The 21979-nt window shown below is 40.7% G+C and overlaps 2 protein-coding genes across 6 annotated transcripts in view; both read left to right on the top strand.

Moving 5' to 3' along the window:
* SLC26A4 (solute carrier family 26 member 4) overlaps positions 1-8114 on the top strand; it is a 28542-nt gene extending 20428 nt beyond the window's left edge. For 2 of the 3 annotated variants that reach the window (XM_054062730.1, XM_054062740.1), the window contains 4 exons: positions 1316-1370; positions 1681-1826; positions 3434-3517; positions 5170-8114. In XM_054062730.1, coding sequence (XP_053918705.1) covers positions 1316-1370; positions 1681-1826; positions 3434-3517; positions 5170-5193 — 309 coding nt within the window. In that variant the 3' untranslated portion in view covers positions 5194-8114. Of the gene's footprint in view, positions 1-198; positions 222-1315; positions 1371-1680; positions 1827-3433; positions 3518-5169 lie in introns of those variants that run through there. The other variant, XR_008449136.1, reaches the window with a different exon arrangement.
* A 1536-nt stretch (positions 8115-9650) lies between these two features.
* On the top strand, positions 9651-18794 carry CBLL1 (Cbl proto-oncogene like 1). Of its 3 annotated transcripts, none has more exons than XM_009557273.2 (6): positions 9651-9994; positions 12253-12420; positions 12777-12874; positions 13148-13231; positions 14052-14125; positions 14666-18794. In XM_009557273.2, the coding sequence occupies exons 1-6, from the start codon at positions 9982-9984 to the stop codon at positions 15705-15707; spliced, it is 1479 nt and encodes a 492-aa protein (XP_009555568.1). In that variant the 5' UTR covers positions 9651-9981; the 3' UTR covers positions 15708-18794. The 3 variants fall into 3 exon arrangements, with proteins under 3 accessions (XP_009555568.1, XP_009555567.1, XP_053918754.1); XM_009557272.2 differs by having other exon boundaries at positions 9664-9994; positions 12774-12874; positions 14666-18792; XM_054062779.1 differs by lacking the exon at positions 9651-9994 and adding an exon at positions 10143-10332 and having other exon boundaries at positions 12774-12874; positions 14666-18793.
* Positions 18795-21979: the final 3185 nt, after the last annotated feature.

Raw genomic sequence — 21979 nt, 5'->3', positions numbered from 1 at the left:
GAGGTAGAATACCAGTGTGTGTATATTTCAGGTGGGAAAAAATAACCAAAAAATACATTCAAAGAACAATACAAAGGTTGTGTAGTCATGTACTCTAAAACAGAACTGTAAAATGTGGTCCCCTTGTTTGCATGTGTTATGAAATATTTTAGTTATATATTTTCTTTCCACATGCTTTCTGCTTTAATCTGGGCACAGGATGATGCTCACTCAGCACAGAGGTAGTAAAAATTTCATCTTACCATCACTGTACAGTCTTTAGCCACACGATTTATATATTCATTCCATATTATTTATATTATTAAGGAAGAATGATTAATTTCTTTATGGGTTTTTCTGTAGCTAATATGAGAGCCCTTCATCAACATTCATTAATTCATCTTCAAATATCACACTGCATAATGAGGTATTATTCCTAGTTTAGGGGGAGGGAAATGAGGTGAAGAGATTACAGTGAAGTATTTCATTATTATTTGGTACCCAGTTACAAGTGTGTGTGACCAGATTGTTCAGTCTTCAGTGTTTTATGATGCTTCCTATGTTCAGATTGCGGCTTTCACTAACTTCATTTTGCAGCTGAGACTGCTTAACCTATCCATAAACCAGACCTTAGATTACCAAGACTCCAGTTTACCAATGAACAGAAGGGGAAAACACTATTCTAAGAGACTTGCTTGCCACCAGGGAGCCAGGGGTAGAATCCAGCCTCCCACCTTTTAAACACACAGAAATACAAGAATGCTGTGTGCTTTGCTTCAGCCTTCTGCTTAGCCTGGATTCAGTTCTGGCTTCTGAGACAAAAGAGATATATGGTCCACAGATATGACTCTCCATATACAGCTTTTTCATCCAAGAATAGGTCCATCTGGTGCACTGCATGAGGGTAAAGCCCGTGTAAAAAAAATTTGCATGTGCCAGTGAAAGACTGCATGATATCTCGCATATGTAGTGGGAAATTAAGCTCGCTCAAGCCCATGTGGTTCTCACTTGAAGAGATATGATTATTCGTACTGAGAATAGAATGAGAACCTTAATAGGTAGCAATGTATGCATGTGTAAAACTGATAGTTCCACTTACACAGTGAAAGAAAGGCCACTTCAGCAGCCAGTATGGACTTTAAGTATAGCAAAATATAGCAGCTCCTTACTTTTATTAATAACCCCATATCATAATAAAGCCACAATTTGCAATGAAGACGTGTGAAGAAACAAATCAAAAGTGTGTGCGCGCCTGTACATAGCGTATACATATATGTGTTTTCTCCTTACAGACTTTATTTATTTATGTCCTTGTTGCAAACTTTTTTTTTTTTAGATAATTAAAGAGTTTGAGAGGATTGATGTGAGAGTATACTTTGCCTCATATCAAGGTAAACATCCAAATATTCCTACTACTACTCATGCAAAGAATACAATGAAGATGAGAAGGGACCTCTAGATGTATTGTGGAAGCATTTGTTTTAACAAAAATATGAATTATCACACTGATAAACATGGTGGGCTGTGGTGGGACACAAAGAATAGTGGGGTTTAAATGAAACATGGAAAGTAAAAGTTAAGAGAAAGCTATGATTGATTGATTTGGCTGTACATTTGATTTCTGATAGTTGCAACCATGTATTTTGAGAGTTATTTCTTAAATTACTTTAAACTGTATTAACCTTATATGACTTTCTTCAGATAACCTTATATCACAACTGGAACGGAGTGCCTTCTTTGATGATATTGTCAGAAAAGACATGTTCTTCCTGACGGTTCATGATGCTGTGCTCTACATACGGAATCAAATGACGTACAGGGATAACCAGGATCCCATATTTGAGAAGGTAAGGTTATCCAGTAGGTACATTTCCCTTCCTTCTATCATCTAGTATTCATTTTTGTAATTTCCATTACAGCATGGCACGTTCAAAAACTAAACATAGAGCTAAGTACGAAAAAATTAGAGTCTAGTAAATTGGACAGCTTCTGTAGTATCTGAATATTGTGCTAGATTAAAGGAAAGGTTTGTCGACCCCAGGATCTTATTAGTGAAAAGTCATCATTCCCTGCTGTCTTTCCCTACACTAGTAATAATTTCATATACATCTGATCAAAGCTGAAGTGTCCCATTCTACTTTGTTCGAGTGTACCTGGAAGCTGTTCCACACCAGTGTTCATTCCTACGGCCCTCCTCTGTGCATTTCCTAGTTGTATTCTGTGTTTTTTGAGATAACCAGAACACTCTGTAGTGTTTAAAGATGTGAGCCCACATTAGAAAAACAGCCTCATAATGTTCTCCTGTCTTTGCACTACAGTTCCTTCCCTAGCAATCACTATTTTAGTATTCTGAATAAATAGAATCATAGAATCAGCAGATCGAGGGAGGTGAATCTGCCCCTCTATTCCTCTCTTGTGAGACCCCACCTGGATTATTGTGTCCAGTTCTGGAATCCTCAACATAAGAAGGATATGGAACTGTTGGAATGTGTCCAGAGGAGGGCTACAAGGATGATCAGAGGGCTGGAGCATCTCCCATACAAGGGCAGGCTGGAAGAGTTGGGGCTGTTCAGCCTGGAGAAGAGAAGGCTCCGGGGAGACCTTAGAGTGACCTTCCAGTACCTGAAGGGGCTACAAGAAAGCTGGGGGGAACTGTTAACAAGGCTTGTTATGATAGGCCTAGTAGGAAAGGCTATAAATAGGAGAAGGGAAGATTTAGACTTAGACATAAGGAGGAAATTCTTCATAATGAGGAACTAGCACAGGTTGCCCAGGGAAGTTGTGGCTGTCCCATCCCTGGAGGTGTTCAAGGCCAGGTTCAAGGAGGCCTTGAGCAACCTGATCCACTGGGAGGTGTCCCTGCCCATGGCAGGGGGCTTGGAACTATATGATCTTTAAGGTCCTTTCCAACCCAACCCATTCTATGGTTCTATTCATAGCACCTTTAAGACCATCCAGTTCCAACCCCCTTGCCGTGGGCAAGGGCACCTTACCCCAGGTCAGGTTGCTCATCCAACCTGGTCCTGAACTCCTCCAGAGATGGGGCATCCATGACTTCTCTAGGCAGTATTTAAAATTAATATTATTGTTAAATAGGATGGAGTCCTTATTTTTTTTGATATTTTTTGCTTACAACCCAGATCTAGAAGTTTTGTACTGTCTTATAGTAGAGATAAACATTTTGACGAAGCTATATAGCAGTTTAGAAACCGATTCTGCTTTTATTATTTTTACAAAGCCATAATTAACCATATAAGAAGAGGCAGGATCAGAAGCTTTCCAACATTTTCCAAGTTTCTTTCAGCTGAACTAAAGGAACGACTTTGTCAAGGAACAGTAAACAACAGACTTATGAGTTGTGAAAGTTGTATTAAGGCACTTCAGAGCAATAGATCAGCTTCAATGATACAGACAATGTGTCACTCATCACGTTTTTTAATTTCTTTCTACCAAGATTTCACTCATGCAGGAGTCTAAAGAACCCATAGAATTCACAGAAACAAGCCGTCCTGATGATGAACTTGATGTTCAGGAAGAGGTAAGCACTTGAGAACTGAATATGCCTATGACTTACAGAATATTGCTGGCTTTATTCCTTTGCCTGTAGCACTGAGTCATGCTGTGAAAGTACAGTGGATTAACCTAACAGTTAAGCCCTCAACAGTTTCCTTCTCTGTTAATAAATACGCTCTCTGGGCACCTGGATGTCAGTGCTTAGTGGAGGAAGCCAGTCTTTTAGAGATGTAGCAGATTGTACGTGCACAAGTGTCTCTTGATCTCTGTTGCTTTAGGACTACTTTTGCCTTACACAGGCATGAGTTGGGTGCCTAAGAGAAGACCTGGTACTGCTTGAGACACCCGAGTCCAAAATTACAGTCAAGTTTCCCCCTTCATTCCTCCTTTTAATACAGCAGGCATCTTCTTGCACAATCTGAACATTTTACAGGAAACTGCATCAAAGTGGTCTCCTGAAGATAACTAACATGCAACAACACAAATCCATGAAAGCAATACCGTGGTATTTTGTATTTATATATATACAGAACACTGTCAGAAAAGAAAGCCGCACTTACTGGTAAAATAATATTGCAGCACATGGGTCACTTATTCAGCAAACAAGAGATTGGGCTAAATGCCCTTTTGTAGCCCGAGATGGGTTAAACTAGTGATGCATCAATACCATGGAAATATTGTAACAGTCCATGTAGGTAAAGGCATGATTATTATGTGTCCCTCCTATTGTGGCACTAGTCAGAACTCTGTTCTTAATTCCAAAAATAAAATGGAGCAGCACCCTGTGCTTAGCCTCTCTGCTCCAGCACCAGGAATGAAAAAGGGCTGGAGACATGCTGTGACCCTTCTCTTTGTCATGCTCTAGTAAAATGCTGCAGCAAGGTTGCTGGGGGGTGTGATGTAGAGGTCTCTGGAGGCAAGTTTGTAAGAGGAGTTTGTGGCTGGGTAGAGGTCCTCAGCATCACACGGCATTGTAGTTTCTCCCATTGCGTGAAGTCCCATGGGAAAAGGTAAGGTTGGTTTGGAAGGCACATCAGTGAGAGGAAAAACTGAGATCCTGAGCAAAAGCTTCTCAAACTTATCAGAGCTCAGTAAGCAGATTGCAATACTTGGTACTCCTGATTCATCCCCTTCTTTTTAGTTGGTGTGAATATTGCAAGAGACCCAAATGTTATTCTTTATCACTAATATGGGGAGAAGCACTTTCCACTCCACTGTAAGTCGCAGTACAGAAAGGAAGGAAGGATTAAAAAATCTGGAAAGACACCATGATTCTGTAACAGGAACATTTGGGAATGGCAGGCCAAAAAGACTTGAATTCTGATTTCTATTCATAGGATTGCTTAGATATTTACATTATTGTCATTAAATAAGAAAAGAAGACAAACACTAAACTACCAAAATCCAAGGGCAGGGAGTGTTTTCAGAGGTTTCTGTCCTCCACCTTGAAAGCCACATTTTGAAAGTGGGAGCCAGCTTCCTGACTGAATCGTTGGATGCAGACTCAAGTCAGAGGGCAGCTGCATCAGAATCGTTACTTTGTACTTTCATGGAGGCCAGGTTGAACTTGGTAGTTTTTAATTAATACATTCACAAACATTTTATTTTCCCAAGCGGTGTGTACTCCAAACTAACCATTGCCTTTTTTTCTCCACCTTTCGAAAACCACTTCACTAGGCGATGCGCAGACTTGCTTCATGAGGATGGACTGCTGGGACTGTCTTACCTGTGAACTCACAGCAATATTTATGCACTGGTACTATAGAAACATTTTCTGCAATGAAACCAATCTTTGCACTAGGAGAAAACCCTGATTGTTTGTCTGAATGATATAGATCTCTAGAAATCTCCAAATTCTAGCTAACGTTATCTCAGAAATATTCTGGACCTTGATTCAGCAAGCACTTTCCAATATGATATATTGATTAAAAAAAATCAGAAGACTATTATGAAAGATGTATTCAGTCTTGGAACTAGTGAGGGAGAGATGCATCACACTGTTTTATCAGTGTATACAGGGCAAAAAGCTGCTTTGTGGTCTGCCCAGGAGAGTTGAAGAGACTAAAACCTTTGGATGGCAAGCCTTTTGTTCTGTATTTGTACAATGCCTAGCAAAAAGGCAGGAGTTCCAGCTGGCCAAGGGTTTGCAATTTTGGAACGTTAGTATGAGCACATGTGCTAGCAAGTCTTGAAAAACGTATCACGATCACTTTTTCCAAGCAATTCCTTAAACTGCTGCAGTTTGTTAGGTAACTGAAACAGGTGTCAGGTGAAACAGTCACACGAACAGAAAACAGCACTGAACTACTATAAAACTTTAAATAGGATAAGTTTCAATAGAAAAGACCATTGGATATCAATTCATTAGTTCTGTACTAATCCCATGGTAGCAAATCATGCACTACTATTAATATTGATCCCTAAAATGAAGTATACACAAAAAAATTATTTTGGCTAGGTTAACTATCTTTCATCAAAAGGCAGATCATGACATAAATCAGACAAAGGAAAACCTTAGTCCCCAAGTACTTAATGGAATCGGTAGAACAGGCTGCTACTGAGCGCAAGTAAGAAGTCAGAATGTGACCTAGTATAGAAGTTTGCGGGGTTTTTAAGTGGAAGATAGGTGTTTATTTACTTTACTTAATAGTTATATTTTTATATAGCATATTTTTTCTTTTAATATTCTACATCAAACTGCTGCTGTTCTTTTATATTCGACAGTCCATAATGCACAAGTGCAATAATTTACAAAAGATAAAGGATTTGACCTGCAAAACTTTAATCCTTACTTTAGGACTATATAAAATAGATATCAGAAATCAATGTTCTTACTTTTGATGAAGAAATGTGTTTTGATGGAAAGCAGATTGATACCTTAATTTTTTTAGCACTACACTAATTTTTAAATGGAAAAAAGCCCTGCATGGTGAAGGAACAGATAGATAGTTACAAAAGTGTAAGAAACAGCCAGGTATAAAATCCCATGAAATTTCACAGTGTGGGCTACAGTGTGTTCATATATTTAAGCCTCCTTACCTGATTAAGTCAGAGAAATTTCCCTATATTGCACTGCACAAAGAAGATTTTTGCTGCAATTAATGTTAGCAGAAATCCTCAGGTAAAAGCTAAGCACTAAATAACTTACTCTGTCCTAAGGACCTGAGTGAATTCTATCAAAATCAGTGAAAAAAAATCCTATAAACTTCAGCCAGTCAGACAGTATCTCACAGCGGATAACAGCACCAGAACGACATCTTTATTCTCTAATTAAGGCAAAAACTTCAGCCTTCATGATAGTCAGTGAAGTTTCTCATTTCAAATGCAACATAGGCTTGAATGCAGGCAATACTGATGTTCCAGTCCAAGTGAGCGAAACCACAGGTTTGCATTTACAAATAGACACGTGCCATTTGTGCGTCAGATTGGCATCTCCGCAAGCTGAGCATGAAGCACCTGCTTAAGCAGCAAGTCAGACGGATCCACACCACAGGTGGAAGTATTGATTTCTATTTACACTAATGCTTAGGCTCAGGCTGTGATTTGACAATTTATGCTTTAAGCACTACCTGTCCTCATTCTCTCCCCCTCTGTTCACCAGCCTAATGCTCGAGGCTGGCACTTCTGTCTGCATTACGGACAAAACTCTCCTGTTGGCGCATGGGCCCAACTTCCATTAACCTGAATGTTGGCTGCAGTTGTCAGTGCACACAGTGATGAAGGACAAGGCCAGTAACGTGTTTCTCAGCAGCTGTATTTCTTTTCTAAAGTGGATGTACATTTTATGTAAAAAGTAAAATTAAAATATTCTACCTGGGACTGATGAGTGAGCCTTCAGATAATTTTTATTCAGAATACATACTATGGAAAAGACAGCATAAAAAATGGTAGCAGTGGTATTTTTTTTCCTTGAGAGAACATCCGTACTGTGAAGTTTGAGTATGGATTCTTACTAGACGAAATGTGGACTTACGCTATTTTTCAAATTTTCTCCTGTTCTTGTCAATACAGGTATGTAGCAAAATCAATTAAATATTCAACAGTTTTCCAGTTTCCTTTCTAAATATGACATCTCAGCTGGAATTAATTGCCAGAAAATATTATGCAATGCACTTATTCTTGGCCTGCTTATTTCTTCAAGGCGTGGTTGTATTCTAATTAACCGGCACAATATATTCATCTTTTCATGGAAAACAGCATTGCACATAAAGCCTACAGTTACACAAGATGGTAAAAATAACACACGGAAGGCATTCCAATACCTTTCTCAGTGAGTCAGGGGGTGCGTGCTTCTTAATTTTCTATTTCTGTACCCATTAAAATAAGATATCAAAATAATGCATTTTGCAATGGAGCTAAAATTCTGTACAATTTTGTACTAATTCAAACCTCCATGACTAATGCAACTAGATGTGCTTTCCTTTTTCCAGCAGAATGAAGAAGTGGTATTTTTGTATGCATTTTGAGTATTACTATTCTGTTTCTGCATGACCGGTGTTAAATTTGGAGCTACATTTTAAGTTTTTTACTCTTTTAAAAACCTGCATTTTGAAAGTAATTGTTAACTAGAAAATAAAGTCGTGCATACTGAAAACAGCCTCCACAAATCTGCCTGTTGGGTTTTCCTTAAACTCTTCGCTTTGGGAATTCTTATTATGGGGCAATAAAGCATATTACGTGGGGATCAGCGTCAGGCTTCCCTTGGGTCAGCCTTTTGAGGAACAACAGAGACAAAAAGAAAAACCTGTTCACTCTGCCTTGTGGGAATGAGGCAAGAAGCATTAGGCTTAAATGGCAGCTTTGTAGGTTAAGGCTGTAAAGATGATGAGATATGGTCCACAGGGATGGAAGATACCAATCCTTGAGACTATGTGACACAGGCACTAATCTTCAGTGTGTGGTGTAGAGTTGCCGCTACCTTAGGACAGCAGAAGGACTGCTTAGGGCCACCTTCTACCCTATAACCTACAATTTATTTATGTTCATAGAATCACAGAATAGTTTGGGTTGGAAGGGACCTTAAAGATCATCCGGTTCCAACCACCCTGTGATGGGCAGGGACACGTCCCACTAGACCAGGCAGGATCCCTTCCATTCTTCAGTGCTGCAGAAGCACTCCAAAAAGACAGTATCCCACTGAATTCTGTAGGATTTACAAAACGCTAGGTTGAGGGAAATTACACAAATTAAGTTCTTGAGGAAGTGAGCTCCCCTGCTTTTTTCAGGAAAAATTCCTTCACTGAAAGAGTTACCAGGCACTGGAACTGCTGCCCAGGGAGCTGAATGAGTTTCCATCCTGGGAGGTGTTTAAAAGGCAGGTAGATTAAGTGCTTAGGTACTGCTAGACTCGATGATCTCGAAGATCTTTTCCAACCAAATGATGCTGTGAGAAACATTCACTGGTGAATTCACATTGTGATTTTACAATCCAGCACTGAAGTGGATGCCCTTCTAAACAAGGCATAACATCTTGCAAAAGGAGTAAGTAAATATACTACTAGTTTTATACAAAGAAACGTCTCAGTCCTCAAAGAATGTTTATTTTTTTAAGTTATCCAACCATGTCTGGAGACTCCCTTCAGGTTCTCTCTCGACCCAAGACAACTCCATCTTACAAGACAACTAAGCCTATCAATAAATTCTTGCAACGTTAAGACAGTCTTTATTCTCTCAGGTTATTGATCTTTATATGATGAGACTATTAAACACATAAACCAGCTGCAGCAAAACTTATCAATGAATTCCCACAATCCTACCACGCCCGAGGGCGCACTTGCGGTTCGGTCCCGCGGCCCCGGCCGCCAGGAACCTGCCGCTCCCACGGCAAAACACGGTCGCCCACCAGCGGCCAGCAGAGTCCAGCGGGGTTTCAGGTTCCTCTGTTCCTTAGAAGTCCAAAGAGGCCGCAAGAGCGAACAGGAGCGCTCCGGGTCCCCCCGTCCCCCGCGAAAGCCGCAGCACCCGAGCTGCCCTGCTCCACACTCCGCCATCTTCAGCGCTCGCGCGCCCGCGGGCTCCCCCCCCAGCGCGCATACGCGACACGCCCAGAACGCATGCGGGATAGCGTCCGACACTCCCTGCCCCACCCAGCGCGCATGCGCGGCGGTGACCTGCAACTTCCCCCAGTCCCGCCTAGCGCGCATGCGCGGCGGAGTGCGGCACTTTTCCTTTCCTCCCCGAAGCCACGCGCCGCCACCACCACCGTCCCGGCAGGCCTCGCGCCTCCCTCAGGGCCTGGTCGCCGAGAGCGTGGCTCTCCCGGCGCCTCCGCTCTGCTGAGCTATCTCGCGGGCTCCACCATGCCCTCAGCGCTCCGCGGCGTCGCGGCCGCTCCACCGGGGAGAGGCGAACGCGGCACCACAAACGTTTCTTCGCTGCATCCTTTCTCACATTTCCCCCGCGCCTTTCTTCACGCTCTCTCCACCCGTGACCCGTCCACTTCCGCTTCCGGCCGCGCCCTTCCGCTCCCACAGTGCCCCGCGCCGAATCATGGACCACAATGGTGAGGAAGGGAGAGGTCGGCGGGACCCGTTCCTACGCGGCCCCGCACGGGCCCGCTCGGCGCTGCCGCCCAGGAGGAGCCCAAGGAGAGCCCGGGGGGGCGTCCAGGGGCGCGGCGGGGCCTCCCTGCGGCACGGTGGGGCTGCCGGGCCCAGCGCCTCTCAGGGCCGGGTTTTCCTTTCCCCGCGCTGCGCTCTCCGGCTCTGGAGGGGAAACTCCTGAACCTGGTGTTGTCGCTTTGGTGCTGTGCTGGTTGGCGCGGGCTTGAGGAGCTGATGAGTGGGCGTGGGGGTTGCTCATGTTTTTCTGCTTTCTTAGCAACTATCACGCTGTAAATTTGTACGTATCAGGTGTAGGATTTGAGCTGTATTTATGGATTTTTGCAAAAAAACTTGAAATACAGTAATAAAACATAAAAAGTTGATGAAAGTGACAGTTTTGGAGGAGATAGTCCCTCTAATTAGTCTTCTCTTGGTAGTGTTAACAGTTTTGGTGTGGGTTTCATATTTTTTTCCTGGATTTGATCCTGCTACTTGTGCTTATGCAGACTGGAGTTTAGTATTCTCCTGTGAAACATGAATGAGTAATTAATTTCCTAGTTTGGATCAGTTGGGCAAGTAACTTGTGTAAATTTTTCCAACCTGTAAAGGTATATGGAAGAGAAAAAACAGAATTTAACTGTTTCGTAGTGGCAGTTCAGTGGACTGAGAAATACACAAAAATTGTTTTGGTTTTAATTTGCTTTGTTATCTCTGTTTGCAAATGGATTAAGATTCTCCGAGTGGATCTGGTCTGTGATACTGTGTTTTTGTGTATTGTGGTAGAAAACAGGATTTCCCAACAAGTGGAAAATAGGTGGCTATAGTGTTAGTCTCTGATGTTCCACCTCGCAGCCTCTGGGATGCCTGTTGTTGTAGTTGTATGTTTGTGGGGCCATTTTTTTTAGCCAACAGGGCAGCCTAAACAAAAGCAACAAATAAACAAAAGCAGGCTTTATTGCATTTTCCTTTTTACATATTGCTTTTTAGAGTGAAATGTGTCAACCACAGTGCTAAGAAGAGTAAATACGTTTGCTCTATCAAAGGAAGTTGAGAGCTCTTGATTTTGAGGTAAAGTGACTGTCAAGGCAGGGTCCCGATTTGAAACTTTGTCACAGTTCTTAGTTTGGATGGTCGTTGCAGAGTAACCTAGAGCAACCCCATCCTTTTGTTTTTTCTTTGTTTTTCCTCTACTTATGTTGTGTGGGGTGGCTGTAGGTTTTGAGAGACAGTTGTTTTGGAGACGTTAGATTACACTGATAGGGCCCTAATTTCATTATACAGATGCAGTGGTGCTGTAATCCTTTGAGGCCTCACTGCTCTAAGGCTGAGCATGTGACCCTTTGAAACGCTTGTCAAAACGGCATTTTCAGTTAAAATGAAAGTGAGCTGGGTGGATTTGTGAAGGGCATAGCTTTATTTTTGTGTGAATGAGATTTCACACAAATCATTTTTGTGTGAAAAGCTCATTTTTGTGTGAATGAGCTGAGCAGAGGTTTAAGGTGGACTTAGTGAAAGCTGAGGAAGTTGTACCCCCTTCATTGATGTTGTTTGTTGCAATACCCCATCTAGGGTATCTCTTGGAGCCTGTCTCTGCTGTTGCTTGTGTTGAGCTGTTGCTTGCTTCCATTGGTTTGGTACTTGGATTTAAATCTGGTTACAGAGAATTCTGTACGTAGTGGGGAAAAATAATTTTTAGTTTAGCTGGGATAATACTGTTCTTAAGTACTGATACTTGTGTGATGCTTATGCTAGATTTTTAAGTGAGATGTCAAGATGCTGATTTAGAGTGGAAACCAGTTTTCTTCAAACTTTTACGATGTATTTAAATTGTTTATGAAAACTACCTTTTCTCATAAGATGTTCTGTGCAGTGACGATTGTATGAAGAATTGACTCTTCAGTGGTATTCACACTGTGAGAGGAGCTGAATGTTGTTCTTCCTGTTGTGGAGAAATGACAGACTAGCTAACTTATTTAAATAGCTTTATTTTTAGAACTAGATTTCCTAAAATTGTGATTGTTCCCAATGCAGTTTTGTGACTTCACATACGATTTCTTCTAGAGGTTATTTGTTTTCCAGCGATTAAAACTTAATATGTTTTATGAGTCTCAAACAGGCTTTAAAATATTTGTCTTAAAACTTTTCTGTTAATATTTAGCCTCTTTAGAAACTGAGATACTGCAAAATTAGATAAGCTTTTTTTCCCCCCCCTTTGTAGACAATGATTTGCAAGGAACAAATAGTTCAGGATCATTGGGTGGTCTTGACGTTCGTAGAAGAATCCCTATAAAACTTATCTCAAAACAGACCAATAAAACCAAACCTGCACCTCGAACTCCAAGGAGTATGAACAGGATGCCATCAAAGACGCAAGCTGGTGATGAAGGTAAGTTAGGATAACTACTAGCCCTGCAGCAGGGAATTATATTATTCTGCAGCATAGTTCAAGACTTTATTCAGCCTTGGAAATTTTGAGACCAAGGTTCTGTCCAAGTGCCAAACAAGTTTCAAATTTCTGAGTATTGCTGCACTATAAGATTCAATAGTGCACATTCCCAAAACAGACTGTCTTCCTGTTTGACTGTACCTTTCTGTAGAATGGGCCCAGCACATTAGAAGTGCTGTGGTGTTTTTTGATGGTTTCAGTAGAGAATGACATGTGCTTTTAAAAACAACTGCTGTCAATTAGGCAAGTGTTGTCGTTGGCATGTGTTTTTCTCCTCGTTCTTCTTCCCACAGAAGAATTTGATTATAATGAAGAGGAGCGATATGAATGCAAAGGAGGTGAAATGTTTGGCAATCAGAGGAGATTTCCTGGACCCATCTTCTGGGACTATAAGGTAAAGTCACGGATGGGAAGTAGTCAGTCTTTGTCTGTCAATCATCAAACCACATGATAGAGACCTTCTTAAATAAACTGGTAGATACCTTCTTAAATAAAAGTGCTTCCATTACTTTTGACTGACTGAAAATACATTCTCTGCTTTCTTGCATTTGTGTTCTTACTTCCTTCTCAGAAAACTTAGAAATAATGGATATATTCATGGTAATTGAAATGGGAAGCTTTAATGATGTTGGGTTTTGTTCTCCCACCCCTTTCTCTACCCTATTAGATAAACTTGCTGGGGGAAAAGGATGATACACCAGTCCATTTCTGTGATAAATGTGGATTGCCCATCAAAATGTATGGACGCATGGTGAGTGAAATTATCAGTGGAAGATGCAGCCATGGTTTCCTTCTTGGTAAAAACAGGTTTTACTGTGCCCTTCTGAGGCCTCTGGAGTTTACTGATCTCAGCAGGCGTCTGAATAAACAGCAGAAGAATATCAGGATGGAACTGGTGATCTTCGTTGATGAAGTGGTTTTGTTCTATCTGTCTGTCTGGTTTCACTTTACACCCTGATTTAATATAATGAGCTCAAAAACGTTAAAAAATGAGAACACCGTCACCAACAAAATCCCCTCAAATTCAGTGAGATCTGACTTTACACCACTTAGCTTGGAAAATGAGCTCTTTATGTCAATTGAAGGCTTGGAATGCAGTTAGGAAACAGTTTCCTTTCATGTCCCTTTAAAATTAGTGTGACAAAATCCCCGAGACTACTTTAGATTTCAAAGTTTGATGTAAGATGTTTCAGGATCTGACTTAATGATAGTTAATGCTTTTTAAACTTTATTTCCTTGACGGCAAAACAGGTGTAATTAGATTGTGTACACGGCTTCTGTAAATGTCCCACGTTGGTATTATTGCAAGACTTAAACTTTTGCCTGTACATTTGTGCCAACTCTTAAAAAACCCTAACAAACTGACCCCCAAAAACCCAAACACAAAACAAACTTTTTAGAAAGCTTCTATATAAAGATGCTGTAAACTAGTAATTACCACTATGCTTGTCCACCTCATAGGTAATGTAGTGACTCTTATTATTAGAAATTGTGTGCTGGAGGGAGGAACAGTGCAAAATGACGTGGATATTTATATGCCATGTCTTCACAGAGACATTTTTTGTGTCTAGATACCTTGCAAGCATGTTTTCTGCTATGACTGTGCTATACTACATGAGAAAAAGGGAGACAAGATGTGTCCAGGGTAAGTTATCTCAAGATTTGTTATTAAAGAAAACATAGGAAAGTAACTTAACTATCTTATTTCAGGTACTGTATTAGCATAATTCTTATTTATGGTTGTTTAGCAGAGGCATTAGAGGACTGTTTACTACACCACTTGATTATAATTTTGTATCCCATAGTTCGGTGCTTAAGTATGTGGGTAGATAACCTCCGGCTATTGCTCTGCTTTGAAAAGGAATAAATGGCAGTTTAATTTACTTAGTGAGTGTGACTCTTGGTGAGGCTTAAAGCATGCAAGAAATTTGCGAGACACTGTGATGCTATGTATAAATTTCCATCTCATTAACTTTTTATATTCTTTCATAGTTGTATTTGGAGTCTTAAAAACTAGATAAATTTCCAAATCAATGAAATGTTTCTTTCATTGCTACTGTGGAGAAAAAAAAATGTTAGTTCTAGTTTGGGTAGTTATGGTAAATTGGTTGACTTTTTAAAAAACAAATAATTGCAGATTGAGTTCTCTGTGATGGCTATAAACCAATATTCTCTTCTGATGTAGCTGTAATGAACCAGTGCAGCGAATTGAGCAGTGTGTCCGAGGGTCTCTCTTCATGTGTAGCATTGTTCAAGGGTGCAAGAGAACTTACCTGTCACAGAGGGACTTACAAGCTCACATCAACCACCGTCATATGAGAGCTGGAAAGCCTGTTACTCGTCCTCCGATTGAACCTGTGCATCCTCCTATTGCCCCACCGCCTGCTGAAATCCCTGAGCGTTTCATAATGCCACCTGAGAAACATCATATGAGCCACATTCCGCCAAAGCAGCACATCATGATGCCACCACCTCCTTTGCAGCATGTGCCACATGAGCATTATAATCCGCCACACGAAGACATCCGTGCGCCTCCTGCAGAGATGTCCATGGCTCCACCACCGCCTCGCCCAGTCAGCCAGGACACCTTCCGCATTTCCACGAGAAAACACAGCAACTTAATAACCGTCCCTATTCAGGATGATTCGAATTCAGGTGCTCGAGAACCACCTCCACCGGCCCCCGCACCTGCTCATCATCATCCTGAATACCAGGGCCAGCCAGTGGTATCGCACCCTCACCACATTATGCCTCCACAGCAACATTACGCGCCACCCCCACCACCACCTCCACCAATAAGCCATCCACTGCAACACCCTCCCCAGGCCGCAGGTACTCCGCACATGGTGTATAGCCAAGCTCCTCCACCACCAATGACCTCTGCTCCTCCTCCAATAACCCCACCACCTGGACATATAATTGCCCAGATGCCACCATATATGAATCATCCTCCTCCGGGACCTCCCCCTCCTCAGCATGGAGGCCCCCCTGTAAATGTAAATGCTCCCCCTCCCCATCACTATAATCCTAACTCTTTGCCACAGTTCAGTGAAGATCAAGGAACGCTTAGTCCCCCTTTCACACAGCCTGGGGGAATGAGTCCAGGGATATGGCCCGCTCCGAGGGGGCCACCTCCACCTCCAAGAATGCAAGGGCCTCCTGCTCAGGCCCCGCTTCCTGGACCACACCACCCTGATCAAGCCAGATACAGACCCTATTACCAGTGATGTGAGCAATTATGTGAATAGAGAGTGCTATGAAGAGGATAGAACTATATACAACAGCCTTTTAACTAATTGTTTTGGGGTTATTTTATTGTGGTTTTTTTTTTAAAAAAAAATACTGTCATTTTGACTGTAAGACATTTGGGGGTTGAATCTCAAATGATTTTTAAGCGTTGGCCGTAGGACTCTGACTTCAAATATTCTGTAGTGCTGAAATAAGTGGCTTAGTAGACCACAGTTTCATTTTAACAGAACTTCTGTCTCTAGTGTGGTTAAATTGTTCTAAGATGAACACTTGTAATGTTATTTCCTGGAGAAAATGAACACGTTGTATCATTCTGAATATTGTTTTTGTTAAATCCAGTGTTTAGTTTCACTTGTGATATGTTTTTGTTAAATTCTGTACAACAATTAAATTCAAATATGGTTGTAAAAATGGTGGGTTTCTATATGAAATTAACACAAACATAGCTCGGGGACGCGTTTCAGCACTAATCTTTTCCAAATGGGCAGTGTAATGGAACACTAAGGGAACTTTACAGTCACCATTACTTATAAGGAATTCAGGCTATGGTGAATTCATAGCATTAGAAATCAGACATTGAGAATACTGCATTTCAGCTTTTTTTCTTTAAATTTATGCAGAAAGATAAATTTGTCATAAGTTCAGCTTTGGCCATGACACGAAACCATGTAATAATGCATTGCAGGTTTTGATTTTTTTTTTTTAATTTGTTTTTATTTGAGTTTTGGGGGTTTTGTTTGTTTTAAAGCTCATTTTGTTTCAGAAGGTTCTGTTTACATGTACGCTACTCACTGCAGTTGAATTCAAACAATTCTCTTTACCTATGGCTACGTTTGTGTGGAGATGGCTGTGAGTTAGTTTGCCATGTCTGTGAGAAGCAGATTATTTTAGGTAGCAGAGTGGTGTTTGCCTCTGCCACTTTATACAATATGTACAGTAAGAAAACTTCCCTCTTGGATAACCAGAAAAAAGTGGTCTGAAATCCCTTATGTAGATACAAAGAAATAAAAAAGCTACACGTCCTTTATCTGTTTTGATTTTGTGATACGGACCTAATTGAACAGAAAGTGTTTTCCTTTTTTTAAAAGCAGCACTATAAGCAGGCCCTCGGGTCTGTTTTGGCCCAAGATTTATGTTTCATAAGCATACTTTTAAAGAGAAATCTAATAAGCATAAAATGAGAATGTTCCTTCTTTTGGTTTCTCTGAAAAAAGTAATTTTGAATAAAACAAACTGATTAAATAAAAAGAATCTGGTGGTATGATAGAGTGCTGTGGTATGGCATTGGTTGAAAATTTATTGTTTCGGTGCATATGAAGGCAAAAATAACAGCGTTACTTTGTTTCGGTAACTTTATTAATAAACACATGAGGGTCTTTTAAGGACCTGCTTTCATCACTGTTAAAACACTTGGTAGGAGGCAGGTTTATATTGCAGCATACAATTTTATCTGGGAGGAAATCTGCATGTCTGGTTATTGTTATTTGACTGTGCAAGGCCGAGCTTATGTTTAATGTACCTGTTTGAAATGGACTGACTGGCAGGTCTGGGTACCAGTGTCACTTTATTTGGGCTGAGAAGGCAACACATGCGGGTTTACAAGGATACGACAGGCTTTTGTGCAGCGAGACACATCGACCTCACCCATGTACTTTTCCTTTGGAAAACAAGACATTCTGAAATCAGCTGTTACCTGCCAGTTGCAGGTGATGAGGAAGTAAGGCAAGATTTTCCATCATGCTGCTACTTAGAAGTAAGTCAGGTTGCGTACTTCTGTTGTATGCTGCCGGGTCTGTTGGGAAGCAGAGGAAGGGTTCACATGTAATAATTCTTGACCTGCTGCTATTCTTCTTCAAATTAATAATAAAATGCTTCTCTGGAAATGCTGAGGCAGTCGGATTGATAAGGGAATACAGCAACCTTAGAATCATAGAATCGCTAGGTTGGAAAAGACCTCTTAGATCATCGAGTCCAACCTTTGCTCTGTCAAAAAGGAAAAAAAGGTAAAATATCGCTATAGAGAATGTGTGAGATTTTTTACTGTTTATATTTGAGGCAAAGCTGCTATATGTCATCTGGACAGTGACCAAAAAAAATCAGAGGGCTCCCTTGCAGTATTCAGTGACCACGGACCAGAAGTCTTTGTGATAGAGGACTTAATGAAAGGTCATGTTATGTAGGCAGAACTTTGACTTGAGTCAGATTTCTGTGTCCTCGAACAGGAAGACCTAAATCAATTTATTAAGTCTTAGGTTTACCGGTGTAGCTAAGGGTACTGCTGATGCTTTCATATTTACAAAGGTAAACAATGTCTGTGTTGGTCAAAATCTTATGTTAGCAGTCTTTTTGGGCTTTGGGGCATATTTTGGTTTTTTGTTGTTCGGTTGGTTGCAGGAGTTTTGCAAAATTCCTGATTATTTCACTGTGAAGTTCAGAAATGCCATATATTGTACTTGATTGTGTAATGACAGTCTTAATAATGGTGAGATGTGCTTGCGAATTCTTTGGATTCCTACTTAGGTTTTCCTTTAAAGACAAACATTTGAATTGAATCAGTTATGTTTATTTTGCATAAATATCCCTGTCTGTGGTGATGATTTCTCTCCCAAAGCATTGCTGAGGAGATCTCAAGTTTTGAAGACAGCTCCGATGACATTTGAATTTGTCAGGCATTGTAGGTTCCCCTAGTAATGTCACATAAGGGAATGAAAAGGGGTTTGGTGACTGTTTGTATCCACCATGAAATGAGTGAAAGGACACCAGCAGACAGCCTGAAAACATTTGTGGTTTAGATCCTTGTCTCCTTATACTTTATCTTCAATGTCATCTTCAACTTTGCTTAAAGGATTGCCTGCAACCATGCATACTTTACAATAAGCAGGCTAATTGCATGAGTGTGTACTTTATTTGGTGTTTTCTTTTCCAAATACTACTAACGTAAAGACTGGTTACCTAGATTTGATAAGTGATATCTTCATGCCTTGTAAAAAAGAAAAAATGCTAATTAGTTTTAAAAAATCTGATTCAAGAGGAATAGAAAAGCCTACTAGATGGAGTTTCCGCTTCTGTTTTAATGCTCTCAAATGAGTGTCAAATTCTTTTTGTTAAAAAATAAAGTGGAAATAACTTGTGTTCATTCCAAGTTAGAGTTTGTACACATAACAGGGGAGAAAAACCACCTCTGTATTATGTGTGGTCAAGTGTTCTCAAAAGCACCTTTGTGGATGCGCTTTCTCCATGGAGCAAGTCTGAACACATCTCTCTAAATGTTTTCTGCTCTGTACAACTTTTTTCTGATTTTGTGTTGTTTCTGTCTGTGTGCATTGCTGTGTTGCCAACAAAAGCATGCACATGGCTGCATCAGAAGGCACTGTCAAGCCTGGGAAGCTGGAGAAGCACAGCGGATTGCAGTTGCATCACAATATTGGATGTATGAGAAGTAAGTTTGAATTTTCCCTGTTCATCTATGAGATACTGGAGAGTCCAATGCAACCAAAAATGTGCAAGGTTTATGTTAATTTTCATCCTGACTACATTTCTAAAAGAAATGTCTAAAAGAAATGTCAGTACTATACTACTTTTAGTTCCCCTGGGTTTTATTTTATGGTGTGAAAACCAATTCTTAGCAACTGTTAAATCATCTTTTTTTAGTAATGGTGCCTTCACAACCAAGAGATTCATCACTGTATTCAAGTATGTTATATTCACAGTGACAATTATCATACAGACTAGTTTGTAAACTGAACTGACTGCTTTTGTTTGGGCAATGTGAGTGAGAATGAAGTTTAGAGCTCCTTTGCGTCTTGACCCAGCCATAAGACAGAGTGACTTTAGAAACTTTTCCTATTCTGAATTTTATCTCCTTGTTCACTAAATATGGGGCATTCATTGTGGTTTGTTTTTTGGTTGTTTTTTTTTTAATGTTTTTAGTTTTGACTCAGTTCATGAGTACAAGAGATTAAAAGATTAAAAAAATGCAGCACAGGTCCGTAAAGTTGTGGGTGCAATAGCAGCAGGGAGCTGGTAAATGAGCTCAGTCGTCTTGAAACATTAATCATTCACTTTGATAATTGAGTGCAAGTGATTCTCAAGTGCTAGTGCGGCTGATTGTAGTACAGTCAATACAACAGAAAGAATGATAAGTGGCCAGGAAAATTTCCACTTTTATGTAGTAAAATTTCACAAAAGTTCAGCTTAACTGCTTAAAAAAACCCAAAATTTTACATAGATATGAATATGGGTCAGTCGGCAAAAGTTTTCTTCAGTTCAAGGCTTGATCATGGCTCCAAGATACTTCATGGTTAATTATTTCCTACACTAAATAAAATCACATACATACTAATGAGAGTTCCTGCACTTTTCCTTTGCCGTTTCTGGATCAGGTAAATTTTCAGGCATTTTCTTAGGCAGCAGAAGGGAGAAGATGTTTTCTTAAGAAGTGTGAGAAAAGAAAGCTGCCTACATTCAAAACAGGGATGAGGAAGAGAGAACTGCAAGTGATACTTGTTTCCAGTAAAAAAGTGCTTAAAGATAGTTTAGCAATAATTTAATCGCTTACCAAGCATCTGCACTGTGCTGCGGAGAAATAGGCTCAGGATATGTGATGAATTGATGTCATATCTGTCATCTCCCCAAAAGGAAAGCAGGTATGAAATTTGCCTTTTAGCTTATTCTTGAGTAAAGTATTGCACTAATCACACAGTGACAGTGCTCAGTGGAAGAGCAGTATCTAGATTTCCAAAGGTGCCTGTCTCAAAAGTATGCCAATAAATTTGCATCACCACAGTATTCTCCAGCTGGGCAAGGAGTACGTGCAACAGCCCGCGTGAGGGTAAACTGCCCAAAGCAACGTTAGCGTTAGAGTAACAGAGCATGAAGAAATAACCAGTACCTGGAAGGGAAATCACGTAACACATCAGAAATACAATGTGGCTGTTGTCAACATTAAAAAATAAGGAGTAGAATGATTTAAGAGGATGACAAGTAGTGGTGGGGACAGTGAGAAGGGAGTGCAGGGCTCTCTAGTTAAGGCTGTCCGGGTTTCCTGTCCATTTAAGAAAAGGTGAATAGTTTTGGAAGGGGGATTTATGCTGGGAGACATTGTGCTACATCAAAAGAGTCTCTAGTACTGGACTGTTTGGAGGAGTGCAACTTGAAAAGAAAACTTTTTGCTTAACCCAAAACCTGTCAGCAAACCCAGTAATGGCTTTGAAGTGCAGGATGTGGGGTTCCACCAGGCTGAATTGCTTTTGCTAGGGATGTTTGCCTGAGTCTGTATAAGTGCGTGTGAGCACAGGACTGGAAAGGACAGCCTCAGTCAGAAAGTTCAGATGCCACTGGTGCAATTTGATAACATGATTTTCATAACTATGCTAAGCCTCATCTTAAAAGTAGTTTAGAATGTTTTTCTCCTTTTCTTATTCTACTGGAAAAGGTGTTCCAGAATCTCAGCATTGTAAAAATCAGGAGCCGTCTTCTAATATCTAGTTTATGTTTATGTTTGGCCAGTTTATGTCTTTTTTTCTCTCTCAAAGGACAATATCATTTTTTATCTTGCATAGCCTTTCCTCTTCCTTAGGTTAAATCCTGCATGCATCTATATTTCTTTTTTCATCTCTTGAATACAGGCTTTCTGTTCCACAAAGATCCTCATAGCAGTTTTCCTCATTAACTGCGGTTTGACTTCATCTTTCTCGAGCTGGAGGGCTTAGCCTTGTAGTTTGGAATATTTAGAGTGACATATTCCCTGCACATTGCATAGTAGCCCTCATATCCTCCTCATTCTGCTGAGGAAATCTGATACAATCTATGTTTTTTGGAAGGCTGCATTAGAAAGGCAATTCAGCGATGTCCTAGTTGTACCTGTTCTCCAGTGCTGTTGTGCTGGTTGTTTGGCATGCAACACGTCCGTGACTTGGCCAGCAAGCCTGCTGTGGCACGCTCAGAGGAGCAGAAGGCTAGTACAGCTGCTCACTATCCCTCTGACATCTGAAGAAAGTGGTCTGTAACATCTCACTGTGGTTATAACCCAAGGCCTCCACTCCCATGTCATTTTGGGCATATGACCACCCACTGCAGAACCACAGCTCATCTGCAAATCCATGAGTATGTGCTCTGAATGCTGAGCGTCTCTTTCCTCAGCTTTGAAGGTCACCTTATTCTTTCTGTATTCAAAGCCTCCCCACTTTAATATTATCTTCCAGCTTGGTCTCACTGGCAGATTTTGTAAGATAACTCCAGATTTTTGCGA

Source organism: Cuculus canorus, chromosome 1 (assembly GCF_017976375.1).
Source record: "Cuculus canorus isolate bCucCan1 chromosome 1, bCucCan1.pri, whole genome shotgun sequence".
NCBI lineage: Eukaryota > Metazoa > Chordata > Aves > Cuculiformes > Cuculidae > Cuculus > Cuculus canorus.
The sequence above is the reverse complement of the archived record's forward strand: the minus strand, read 5'-3'. Positions and strand labels throughout refer to the sequence as shown.